The following is a 14373-nucleotide window of genomic DNA, read 5'->3' on the forward strand; positions in this document are numbered from 1 at the left end:
AGAATGGTCCACCTCTCCCCCGCCCTTATATATTTTGTATTCTTACTATAGATACAAAATTTAAATCCCTGTTTTTTTCTTCAGAATGCTTGTGACTATTTTGCACCACGGACCTACTAGGTCGGTCCATGTTTGTATAGGCTATACTAACCGCACAATTGGGGGTTCAAATTGGCAAATTCTTGATCTTGATGCATACTTGACATTGACACATAAATATATAAACAGCAAAATAAAACACGGCTATGTATAGTCTTGAAAGAAAAACATAAGTATTTATTTGTGATAATAGTATTTTATTATCTTCAATATGATATGAGAGTATGATAATTCTTTTCGTTTGTAAAAGAACATTGTGCGACAGTGCACTTTACCTTGGTGCGTCAACAAACTTTGCTATTTGCACTATTAATGACCCCACAATTCTTCTATATCAAGTTATAAGTTCATTATTGAATTTGGGAAAATATGTCTCCCAAGGCAAGCCATTATGATTTTTTTTCATCAGCGTCTCGACTTTATTTACACTCTTCTAAAAGCCACCGCACACCTGAATTTGGAATAAACTTTATAGATGTGCAAATTGAAACCGGGAACATTCCACCGTCTCGACTTTCAATGTTGAAGATTTCAGTCCTTTTTATAAGAATAAATCGAATGAAATATCTCATCGTTATGACGTCATAGCAGGCACATGATTGGGTACGATTTGAAACCATTTACGCCGCCATATTATTATGAAGGCTTATTATTATTAGCCCTACTTTCTTAACATTTAATAATGATTTTGTTACTATTTTCCAGAAAACTTGCAGAATACTATTGGTTCAAAAATTGAGAACGTTGGCCATTCGTATGCAGAGAAAAGCCACACCTCGACCGTTCTAAATGCAGTTAGTCCTATCTGCATGCCTTATGCAGCACTTTTATTCTATATTTCATTGTATTATATCTAACATAAAATTCTTTCGAAATTCAGATATGACTGTCTACTAGTTTTCTAGATTTTATTTGTGTGAATTACTGAATTTAGGGGAAAATTGCTATCGTCCTTTAATAACAGAAAAACAGCTAGGTACTATTGGCAGTATACTCAAAGTCCACTCTGTGCCCTCTCATCGACTCGGTAGTGTGTAACCGATACGTCTACCGAGAGTGAACACACCGTGGCATACAATAAGGGTGGGAAGAGGCGTAGGAAATATGATACATAAATTCTCGTGATTTGATTCCTTACTGCAAATACAGAAAATTGAAGAGCCATTAATGATAGGAGCAGGAATGGGGCGATTCGGTGCATGCGACGACAACAAGGGGAATATAGCTCGATAGTGGTTACAGTAAAATTCATTCTCACGTTGGAAGACTCAGGAGAATACCCTGCCCTCGCGAACTAACACAATTTCAAGAGTGATCGAATTTGATTATTTCACTTTCCAGGAAGCGAGGTATGTCGTCTGCCTGTACTATCGGTTTATCCGTGGCGCCTCCTAACATTATACCGTCTCTCTATACAGCTGTTGATTCCCGCTAAATCACACTGCATCACGCCATGCTGTCGCTTCGTATTGTCTTCCATCTCTCGATCATCGCTCAAAGCTTCGGCTCTGATACGTGCACATCAATGATTTCGGAAACTTGCTTGCCGTATTTGTCACCATCCGTGCGACTCAAATTTCTTCACTCAAAACATACGCAAAGTCACTTTTCCTTAAATGCTTAATTTCTTTCTCTTTAGCAGCATATTCAGACAAAGAATGCCAAATACTGTATTGGATAGGGAGATTTACTAACAAGTTTCAGGAAACGATGTTGATTAGTGTATTTTATGTGTTTATTAAGATATAACTCTTAGCATCCATTTTAAACAAAGATTGTTATTCAAAAACACATTTTAATGACTGATATACAACGCTTGGAATCTATTTTGCATAATCTTGTCGATGTACATGCTAATTTCCTTGCAAATTCTCAACGCATGTTGTCAAGAACAACATATATTTTAAAGGGATAGGCCTATCTTGTTTCCAAGTGCCCAGGAAAAATATCCTATACGTTGAGTATAAGACATAATTCTGTGATTTGTGTCATTATGTTATTCTAAAAATAAATCGTGACAATTAAAACCATTATTTATGCCGAAGTGAAATGCGTCATTCTCTGTTGAATACAAAGCATATTGCCAGTTACAAAATGCAGATTGTTGATCATAAAAAATACGACAAAAATAGTTTGATTGCATCATTTATGAAATTGATTTTGCCAATCCGTATCACCCAGCCCCTGGTCATGAAAATAGAATGAATCAATTTCAATCAAAAATTGACTTTATCTGGCTCCATTTCATATTGCGATGGATGCAATTTACACATGTATTTTGGGAGGAGTGGTGACTGGTGAGAGGTCGTGTTTGAATGCAAAGTACAACCCAAGGTGCTATATGCATATACAAGATCATGTTTTTATAAATAAAATTGACAACATATAATGTCAAATCTAAGATTTGTTTCCTTCAACTTTTTATGAGCAAATTTTCTTCTAAAAGATTAACATTATAATTTGCAAACTTATGTCACATTGACGACATCAAATCAAAATTGATTCCATTTGATATTAACTTAAGATTGTTTCCAACCCCTCGTCTACGTACAAAGTCGACAGCAGACATATTGAAACCGGATGCAATTCCTTTGCGATTGGACCAACTTCTTTTCATCAATAAGCGGTGCTGTGACGAATTCAATATTGTAAAACATGTTATTACAAATAAATACATATTTCAAACAGTCCTCGACCTCAAGTATATATATCTGCATACCGTCTGTCAATGTCAAACATGGCATCCTTGTAACGTTGATTAAACTTATTTTGCCAGTACCTGGACCTTGGAATGGTAAACCGAACTTTTTGGTAACCGACTTTCGTTTCAGGTTCATTGTTTTTCCAATCTTTCCTCTCAATAAGGTCACATTATATTTACATAGACTATCATTCACCCATAGACTGTATAGTGAAGCTGTCTTTGCAAAGAGAAAATAATGATTACCACCCGAGTAATCCACGTAAGATATTAAGGAGTTTTCGTTTCCAGGACGCTAGACGGATTCAAGAACATAGAAAATGTATTGTCAAATGCCCATTTATGACAATGAACACAGATTATTGGTGAATCAAATCAGCAGTTTCGTCCTGAACTCTGGACAAAATAATTTAATGACATATTTGCTATATTTTCGTCAGCTCCGAAACTTCAGATGAAACTGCTGTCCCGATTGAACCAATAATTTTCGACAAAGACCTCCCAGCTGTTCATTGTCATTTGACTAGTATTTTTAATACATCTACTGTCATGACTGTGTTCTTAAATCACCTATCTACAGCATGAGCAACCGTTCCCCAGGGGCCCGTTGCAGGAAGAGCTGCGTTTGATCTCAAAAATCAGTTGCAAGTCTCGAATGCACATCACATTTCATTGGTTGAAAATCAAGTTGCGTTTGATTGCAACTCTTTATGCAACGGTCCCCTGGGGCCCGTAACACAAAGCTTAGCAATGATTGTATAACATTTTCTACGATTGATTGCATTGACTACAATGTACAATCAATCGTAAAAATCAAGCGTACGATTAATCGCTAACCTTTCGAGCCCAGGGCACCGTCTTATAAAGATTGCGATTGATCCGATCAACCACAACTATGGAAAGCCAGCAACGTCAACATCTAAAATTGGTGGATTTCTATACAGTTATGGTTGATTGGATCAATCACAACTATTTGTAAGACGGAGCCCAGGGCACTGTCTTACAAAAAGTTACGATTGATCCAATCAATCGTAACTCTATGGAAATCCATCAGTGTCATATTTTTTTCCGTAGGAAATTTGCACAATGTCCTTTGAAAACAAAGAGAAGCGTACTGAATTGTCAAGAAAACAGTTAATGTATGAATATACCTCAAAACTAGAAAATATTTTGAACAAACATGTATTTTAGATGTTGACGTTGCTGGCTTTCCATAGTTGTGATTGATCGGATCAATCGTAACTCTTTGTAAGACAGGGCCCAGGTCTCTCTTCCTGACAAAAGAATGGGATATACAAAGTAAATTTGATAGCTTTAGAATACTATTCTCATTTAAATCAATTTCTTTATAGTTTAATGCCAAACTCTGCATGACAGGGATACTAATGTACCTCCTGTTCTATTCCCGTGCAGATTCCTCCTAAGGCAAACAATTACAGAGAGCAAGATGAGTCTGAGTAAGGTGTTAGAGTCTATTCATAACAACCATCTTGAGTTCATCCGTATGGAAGTCTCTGATGTATATGGCATTGCTCGATCCCGGACTGTCCCGGCGCGCCATTTTGAAAGAACATGCAAGTCTGGGCTCTTCATGCCGATGGCCACCTATTCCTTCAATGGGGCAGGAACTGACGCAGATGAATACGGCTGCGGGTTGTGTCGAGAAGTTGGGTATGGAGATGTGAAGCTGTTTCCAGACTTAGGGACCTTTCAAGTATTACCATGGTGTGAGAATACTGGTCGAGTTCTGATGAATGCGGAGCGCGATGGGAACCCCATGATGGTGTGTCCTCGACGAATTGCAGATATCCAACTGCAGAAGTTGGAGGAAATGGGATACTCTCTCTTTTCGGCTCACGAATATGAGTTTCATGTGGTGGATGCTGAGACGCGTGAGCCTCTCTTGAAGGATGGCAATCTCTTGTCGACTCTGAGGACATACACTGATACCAAGCTTCTTCATCAGTTGATGAGAGATCTGCCAAAAGTTGGAGTAGACATCGAAAGTGCTGAAGGTGAAGGCGGGGTTGGCCAATATGAAATCACATACCGTCCAGAGTTTGGACTACGATCCGCTGATAACGCACACACATACAAGATATCAGTGAAAGAGATTGCTAGGCAACACGGCTACATGGCATCCTTCATGTCCAAACCTTGGCCGAATCGAAGCGGTTGTTCGTCTCACTTCTGTCACTCTCTCTGGGATGCAAAGACCAAAGAACCTCTGGTTTATGAGAAGGACAGCCCTTGTGGGATGTCCACAGTCGCTCAGCACTGGGTGGCGGGACTACTAGAGCATGCACCTTCTCTTACAATCCTTGCCTCACCGACAGTCAACTGTCTAAGTCGTCTTAAACCAAACACATTCGCGCCTATCAACGCGACCTGGGGTATTGACAACCGTACCACTGCTATACGAATCAAGATTAATGGACAGAAGGGTACCTACATCGAAAATCGAATCGGTGCCAGTGGGAGCAATCCTTATCTTCTTTTGGCAGGTACTGTCATAGCAGGAATGGACGGCATCAAACGGAAACTACCCCTTCCTCCAGAATTGTCAGGAAGCTCGTATGAGAACGGTGATCATCCAGCGGGTCAAGAACTCCCAAATAACATGGAGAAGGCTATTGAGGCGCTCAAAGCAGATACAGTGATGGTTGAAGCACTCGGACCTGACTTCATAAAATGTTTCTTGGCAATGAAGAAGAAAGAACTTGTGGAATCCCAACAAGCTGCCACTAACAAGGACCAAGAATGGGAAATGAAGATGTTCTTTGAATATCTTTGAAAAGGTAATTAACCATTAGAACTTCCATAATCGTCGGGTATATAGGTTCAAAGAAAAAAGTATTCCCCCAAATCCAAAATGATACTAATGTAAGGTGGTCATCGTGGAATATCGTTTTGTTGACTGCACAAGTGATGTATGACTTCTTTAAAAGAACATGTATTTATCATGATGTATTAAATTTTAGCTTGACAATGAATCACATTGATTATCAGTCATTTTTATCAAGTTTAATTTGATAATGAGGTAATGATTTTACATTATAAGAGATCAAAGCTGTTTTACTCGACCCTTTACTGAAATGCGATTAAAAATTAGTCTTCTCTAATAGGGTTTTATGATACATTTTCATCGATGTCAAAACAGTCCAAGATCTATCATTCGGTATGTAGATCAAGAATATTGTTTTGAGTGGCTTTCCTAACATTGCACATTCCATACATTTTTTTTATTACCTCAAATACGAATGTCTTGTAGACAGTAGTTATTAAGATGACCTTGTTAAATAAATTTTGTAATTGTGTTCCGGGGTTGCCACAGAGTCAAGCTAAGCTTATAGTTGCAACCCCTGCAACCTTTTTAAAGATCTTTGCTATAGAAATGTTTTTAATATTTTGTGATATCTTATGTATTTTCTTTGTTACTTTGTATGATTTATGAAAGTTGCAGAAACAATAAATTAAAAAAATGAATGAAAATGAAAAAGTATCCGAAACAGAATTTGCTTGCAGTGATCATGGTACCTAATCCATGTTGATTGTGTTGATCCACATAATCTTGAGAAAAAAATCAATCTTGTTTGAAAGAATTTGATCTTGATGCCTCAGAAGCACCGGTGCCATAGCCATTTGGTAATTTCTCTTCAACGCTCACTCTAATAATGACTTGTGACTGATGTAGTTCGCAAGAATATGCGTAAGAGAATCGTTATTATTTGATTGTTGGTACTATTCTTTATGCTCGTGATTGATTGTTTATGTTGCGGATTCTTTAAATTAATTGATTAATTGTTTACCATTGATTGATTTGATTCGTATAGATTGATTGTTGATTTGATTGAAAGTATTTGCTTGATTTACACGTCGTTGAACATGGTTTTCATTTTATTGTTATTGTTTATACGTTGTTGATTGAGTTTGATTGCACTGATTGTTCTACTACGTTAAATGATTGACTGTTAATAATTCATGGTTTTATAAACATGTTATTGGTTGAATGAGCAAAGTTATAAAGCCACTTTTAGTTTGTCCCTCCCCAACCCCAATCAAACTATCCCGGCACTCCCCTAACCCTCGCGGAGAACGAGATTCATGTCTTTTCAGTGATATTTACCAACGATGCTATTGAAATCTGGGAAAATCTAAAATCATTTGCTTAAAATGTTTATGTAATTACATGATGATTCAGTGCTTAAATTACACCCAGAGACGGTTTACAGCCTTGTGAATAATTCTTGGGATGCATGTACTTTTTTGTTGGTTCAATATTATATTTGGACCTTCGCAATTTGGAGGGAAAATTTTCTTAAGGAGAAAATGTATAGTCTGCGACTATTTCGCAAATTAAAAAATAACAATATGGTGATCTTTATCTCTTACCATACGGAATTTCATGAAGAATGATGTTTGCTTATCGTGTTTTATGTTTTATGACAATGTTTCTTGTATAGTGCAACGTAGAATTGACTTTTATACATTATATCTCAGTCTTGATTGTGAACAGCGTATAGTAGAATTCTTTCAGTCAAATTTAATACAAAGCTTTGCGTATTTTACAATTACTCTGATTGTGTATTAATTTACGCACAGATGTGACGAAACAACAGGCCTATTTTGTGAGTTTAGACATTCTCGATAGTTGAATTTATCAAAGATTGTTTACGTAATGTTAATATGAATGAAATTTATTTTGTATAATTATTTTTTCGCATAATAAAAACCTATAAGGTAGAATGTCTCTGTAATGATGGGTTATATTATCATTAACTATAATAATGTGCCGGTTACAAAAATGCTTGTGGATTTTATATTGAATTATATATTAATGATATCATTTGATATATATTTTGTATATTTATACTTGATATACTGTATTAAATCGAAGTGAAAAGTCAACAAAAAGTATCCCTTTTGTTAAATTTTGTGTAATTTTCAGAGAAAATTACATTGCCATAAAAAGTAATGCCAACAACTCTATGTAGTTCCGATATCATCACGTTTTGAAGGTACATGCGTCTATGGATCTTAACTTCAATTGACTTGTATTGCCTCTTCGGATGAAAAATTGTTCATTGAATTCTGGCAGTTGGTCTTAATAGCGCTCCTCGAAGCTAATGTAGCGAGTATTGAACATTGTTCAAGGAGAAAATGTGTTCAATGAATAATGTTTAACACGTTTAAAGAAGGGCAAGGTCGAGAAAGTTAAACACTAAAATAAAAGGAAGGAAGAAAGAAAGAAAGAAAGAAAGAAAGAAAGAAAGAAAGAAAGAAAGAAAGAAAGAAAGAAAGAAAGAAAGAAAGAAAGAAAGAAAGAAAGAAAGAAAGAAAGAAAGAAAGAAAGAAAGAAAGAAAGAAAGAAAGAAAGAAAGAAAGAAAGAAAGAAAGAAAGAAAGAAAGAAAGAAAGAAAGAAAGGAAGAAAGAAAGAAAGAAAGGAATGAAAGAAAGAAAGAAAGAAAGAAGAAAGAAAGAAAGAAAGGAATGAAAGAAAGAAATAAAGAAAAAAATAAAGAAAGAAGAAAGAATGAAAAAGAAGAAGTATGGGAGAAGAAGGAAGAAGAGGAGATGGAGAAGGAGTGTAAAAAGCAAAAAACAGATGCGAAAGTGAAGATGGAGGAAAAGTAAGGAAGGAAGATGAAGAAGAAAAAAAGAATGGAAGAAAGATGGGTGTATGTGTGTGGGAGGAAGGGTGAGAATGGGACAGGATGGTACATGGAGAGATTGGGAGACATGCAAAAAGAAACCATGAAGAGAAAAAAATTGGCATAACCCTTTTTATTGTCAATAATTACTCAAGCAGTTTGCATTTCTTCAAGTGTTACTAACTTGAAAGTCCATGAACAAATCTGACAAAATCTATCAAAGGCTTACGATATAGGAAAAGAGATTCACATTTCATATTTCATCGCATCTTGGATCATCTGAGATGGGTGGATCGAAGAGGAGGAAATGAAGAATAAGTCTCCCTCGGGGTGTATTTTGTTTATACCTTTTGAATGATGCTTCCAAGGGTAGTATGATAGATGCAGCTGCTATAGGTCTAGATTCCCAGGTACGTGGTAAAGACTGCATTAGACTGATTGACCGAGAGTTGACAATGTTAGGAAGAAAATGGCAGTCAGAGCCTATTCAATCATGCAAAGCGGAGAAGTACATCGTTACTGGCAACGATTTTTATTCAGGGTACAGTGCTTTAATACATGCATGTATTCATAATTATACAGGATATCGCACCCCATATTGCACAAAATTTATCTACTCATGCGGAAATCGTGAATAAGAATTGAGCATGAATTCATTTTATAACGAACAATTTTTATTGTTTTTTTTTCCAGTCTCAATAATGTCACTCCATGAAAGTGTGACCATGATCGTTTCAAATTTCTGGTAAATATTGGTCTATTTTTTCAATAATTTTCGCGAAAAATTGTTTTTACTCGAAATCGAAAAGGGTAAATGCTCTTGAGATCGTACAAAATAATCTTCTGCTTTCGACTTAGTGAAAGTGTACTTAAAATTTCGAAAATAGGGTATGTGTACTTGGAAAGTAACAAGTAGAATAGTTTTGTATTTGTAAATGGATCGCATTCTGGGTTGCAGAATGATTATGCTATAACGGGGCAGTCATTAGTTCCCGGTATTAGTTATTGCTAAGAAAGTAAAAGAAGAGAAAAGGAGAGAATGAGGGCGAGGGCTGACAGATTGACAGTCAGAGGCTATAGCAAGAGAATTAGAGTAGGCGAAAGAACAATAATTTTCTTCTATAACTGAAATGAAGATTAGATTTGATGGGGAATTCCGAAAAGCAAAATAAAGAGGCGAATACAACTAACAAAAATGAGAATATATAAACAAAAGAAGAATCGAGTAACGGTGAAGGAGAAGGCCTCGAAGGACGCCTACGACCATACCATGCTAAATATAGTGTGGAAAAGGAAAAATATACATGGCCGCATGTCGTTTGATCTTTTGAAAAAATAATAATTGCAAGAAATGCATTTACTGAAATCAATCAAAACCAATAATTGTTCCTTAAATTTTCTATGCTTTCTTGTCTTAAAATTTGTTTTCAATTCCACCAATTAGACCTACTTCTAAATGTTATAAATAATTCATTTGTTATGATAAAGAGTTAAAATTGATATATATATATGCTTTTAAAAAGTCAGTAAAGATGATGTAATGAACAACGAATATCTATCGGTAACATTTATCTTTTAAATTAGCTTATAATTAAATTCTTTAACATCATTTTTAAAGACATATCCCATGTTTTATGTCCAGAGTTTCTAAACAGACAATTTCTTGAACAATGACAGGGATCACTCTTGGAAATAGTTAAACTCAATCCTAGCACACGATTATGCGGATTTGCGCCCTCTCGCATTCGAATGATAAACGTGTCATATATCGTTCTTGGGTCAAATGTCTTGTTTTGTTTTTGTTCAACCAGTGTGAAATTAAGTATATATTCTTAAAGCATAGGCGGATCCAAGTGCCCCCCCCCCCCTTATTGGCGGAACAAAAAAAAAGGGGGGAAGAAAAAAGAAAGAAAATGAGGGGAGAAAAAGAAGAGGAAAAATAAAAGGAGGAAGACTAGTGAATAAAATAAGGTGAGGGGAAGACTTGGAAAATAATTTGTTAAAAAATCTTTCATATCACCATATAAAATTTCGCTCGCGCTTGCGCTCGCATTGCCTGTTCGATGAGATACATATCTTGCTCAATAGGCGATATTTGATAATAAAATTAAGGTCGTAACAATGAATTTGCAGATTATCAGTGAAAGGGCTGATGTGCAAATTAAAGGCGTTTCGGAGGCAATGTCCAAACCTATTAAACCTAGAAAAAAAAGTCTAGAAGAGACGGTTATTCACACGCCTATTTGGAATGAAAAGGGACTTTTTCTCATCTGATTCCTAATGTATTTTCCATTATATCTGAAGATGGGGGAAACCCCATGTAAGTTGAATAATCATCAAAACACGTTTCTGTCTAGTGTAAGCTCAAATCTTTTGCCATCGGTAGGCTCATGCATATATCCAAACACTCTGACTAAACTCAAAGCAAATAACAATACCCTGAGAGAGAGAGAGAGAGGGGGGGGGGGGAGATCCACAATGGTATACTATTTTTTTTTAAACCCTCATCAACGTCATTATTATCATCTCATCGACATCATTATCAGGCGCGGGTCCATGGGTGTCTAGCGTGTCCTCCCCGTCCCCCTTTTACTGTCATATTTTAATTTTTTTTTACTGGAAAATGGTCTTGGGTCTTGGTCTTGCATTTCTGTGATTTTTGTTAGAAAATACCCCCACCTCTCTCATGCCTCTGGTCCCTTATCCTTATCCTTCCCTGATAAAAAATACTTTAAGGTAAAAAGCCAGTATCATTTGAGACAAGGTGAGACATGATATTGGGAAAAGGTGCGTACCCACTTGAATTCGCAACATTACTTACCATCATCATTGGTGTCGACGTCATTATTGATGCAGTGTGTCATAGTTCCAAAGAAAATCAAGATGATAATGAAATAATTCCTAATTTTATTTTTATTGTAATTAAAGAGGCGTATCATAACTTAAACCCTTGAAAACCACATAATTAGTGTCAACCCCGTTTCAGATATTGGGAGCTAGATTTTCACGACCAAGAAGAAAAAAGAGAACACGAAAGAAAAGAGAGAATTGTGAAATATGATATTGTTTTCTGAATATCATGTCAAAATCTATCACGAAATTTGATTTTTGTAAAAACAATTTAGATGACAAGTAGAAAAGGATCTCCATTCCAAAGAGAGACTTATTTTTATATCATCCTCACCTCTGAAAGGGGCACATGCAAGAGGGGGTGCTGCTGTTGTTTTCATGTTTGGGGTAAATTCGGGGATGATGTGTCCTCTGTGCACCCCACTCCACTCTTCGTACCTCGATCGTATAGGTCCATCAAAGCCAAGCTATAGTTCGCACATTGGACGACGTGAAAAGGCATAAATATTTTGATGGTTGAAAAGCTCTTGTAAAAATGCCAAGATCGTAGTGTGGTATAAACCAAATGCAACCGTCACACTAACGAAACCGACTCCAAACCGACCTATGGTATGACATTGGTAATATGGTCGGTCTAGAGTCAGTGTGGCTGCGGCATATGTATATGCCTGAACTAAGTCCTTTAGACCACTGTCATAATAATCTATACCTTTTCCGGTATAATGTCATGTTCAATCACGTATTCGTTTCCTTCAAAAACAGCAGGAAAATACTTTCAATATCGTGTGATGGTCTAATCATGGTCTTGTGTTAGAACCAGATCGAACCGCTCTATTATTATTTAAAACAAAGTTTCACCAAAATTACACCCTCATTATTTCAAATCTCAATGAAATGGTATAACTTCGTACCATGCTTAATTTCATTCGATGCTGCCCCCCCCCCCCCCGGTAAAATCACGAATATATTTTGTATCGACAGCGTTATCTTGTTTATGCTGATACTTTGGTAAATTTGCAAGCCTTAGAGAAGTATTTTGAGGTGTGAGTTTTGCAAGGAGTCAAGCAATCAAAAAATCCAACGATGCTTGTAGGACTATGTCTGTTCATTGGTCCATGGACCTAATATAGTAGGTCCATGATCGGTCCAAGTGAATAAATTAATACGCTCCACGCTATATGTTATTAGTTGCATGTGGCAAGACAGAAAATCCATTACTCAAAGTCGTACACAAAAGCAATATCCTTATCAAGCCGATTCTTAAAGAATTTACAGAAGGTGCTGAAACCAATTTTTCTGGTAGACTGTTCATAGACGCCCCCAAATAAACAAATAAAAATAAATGAATGAATAAAAATACAAAAATGAATAGAAATAAAAATTGTAGTTATAGAGCGTTGAATTCAGGCGCGGATCCAGGGGGGGGGGGCACGTGCCCCCCCCCCCCCCTTTGAGAAGCAAAATTAAAATTTGTAATGTAAAATGCCAATTGAAGACCTTTTTTTTACTATCTTTTTTTTGCTTGTCAATTTTTTTCGGATACAAAATATCCTTAATTTGTGGTTAAAAACCTTTTTTTTTGGCTTGTGAAAATTTTCCTCCGAAAAATTTGTCCCCCCCCCCCTTTGGAAAATCCTGGATCCGCCCCTGGTTGAATTTGATTTTTTTATGTGAGCAATACAAACGCAATTATTTTCATTTGTAAAATTTTCACAAGAATCAACCCTAATTACTTATAAATTCAAAGAAACCAGCATATGTTTCAGTTTAATGACTTCATTAAGGCGAGATAAGTGAGACAATGAGGTCAGTCCTAGAGATTTCCCGTTAGTTACGAAGTGACCATGAAAAACAGGTTAGCGAAGTGTACAAATTGTCTGATCAATAAGGTCCGATTTTTTGTACTACGCCCAATTACTCTAAAAACAGTTCTATGCGAGTGAAGGGAGCGAGCCCCCCCCCCCCCGAAAGATTTTGAATAAGTGATTGCTTTATATTTTTCATGTGGCAAGGCCAAACCGGCCAGTACAACGATGAAGCCCACCACCCCCCCCCCCCCCGTTTCCGCGGCCCCTGGATGAAACACTGTCAATATATGTTCATGATATGAGTAAAACATATATAGGCAAGCATTGATTTCAAAGTTTTATATTAAAAAGACTCTCTTTAGAGAGGAATGGGAGTACGGAAACACGCTATTCCCAGAAATTGGTGACTTTATATCCCAATCTGATAAGGATTCATATGGGAATTTCCCCAAGGATTTTCACTGTTGCAGTGTTAGTATTCTCATTTTCAGATGACACATTCTACCCCCCCCCCTTACAAAAACTGAGAAAAAAATGATCTTGGATTCCGAGCTCAATATGCACATAATAGTTACATCAGATGACCAAATATTTTATGTATGAATACATCATCTTCATTAACCAAATTATGAACTCTTAAATGTTTTTCCCATTCTGCTTTACAAAATGTATTGATCAAATTATTTAATGAATCTGGGGTTGTCTTTTTTTTCAAGCAATGTGCTTACGAAGACAGTCCTTCCCCTGCTATGCTATAATAATTTGGTGGTAGATCATTTTGTTTGGAATAATATTTTTGGAACGCTTTATCCGTGATTGATGCCAAAACACAGTAATCAATAAAAAAATTATAATGTTTGTTATGTTAGGAAAACTATATACGAAATGAATGCATGCAGAGGAGAACAGATCAAACCAAATCAAATTTGAAACAACATTGGAATTGATGAGTCGAAGACCAAGATGAAATATTTTCTACTTGGTGGTATCATCAAATTAATCTTCACAGGTGTGTTCTCTGACATCTTGGTTAGGGTCCCTCTGAGCATGCTGAAAAGATGTAACTAAACATAATTAAGGACTTGAAACATATTAGAAAACGTGCTTCACTTTCTACAGAAAATGATAAGAAAACATGAACGTTATTGTTGCAATATCTAGAGGGTGTTACCTTCAGATTAGTCATATCAAGTATTTTCCCAGTTATACCACAAACACTGTCAATGTTTTAGCGACAAACAATCCTTCACAATCCTAATGATT

General features: G+C 36.3%; 1 protein-coding gene across 1 annotated transcript; it reads left to right on the top strand.

The window, feature by feature from the left end:
• Positions 1-1205: 1205 nt before the first annotated feature.
• Positions 1206-7706, top strand: LOC129259934 (lengsin-like). Its single transcript, XM_064114433.1, has 2 exons — positions 1206-1448; positions 4214-7706. Exon 2 carries the CDS (start codon positions 4248-4250, stop codon positions 5592-5594), a length of 1347 nt encoding a protein of 448 aa, XP_063970503.1. The 5' UTR covers positions 1206-1448; positions 4214-4247; the 3' UTR covers positions 5595-7706.
• The last annotated feature ends 6667 nt before the right edge of the window (positions 7707-14373 follow it).

The sequence above is a fragment of the Lytechinus pictus genome, unplaced genomic scaffold (assembly GCF_037042905.1).
Source record: "Lytechinus pictus isolate F3 Inbred unplaced genomic scaffold, Lp3.0 scaffold_19, whole genome shotgun sequence".
Taxonomy (NCBI): Eukaryota; Metazoa; Echinodermata; class Echinoidea; order Temnopleuroida; family Toxopneustidae; genus Lytechinus; species Lytechinus pictus.

Coding starts and splice junctions, on each gene's coding strand:
- LOC129259934 (XM_064114433.1), top strand. CDS start 4,248: ATGAGTCTGAGTAAGGTGTTAGAGTCTATTCATAACAACCATCTTGAG.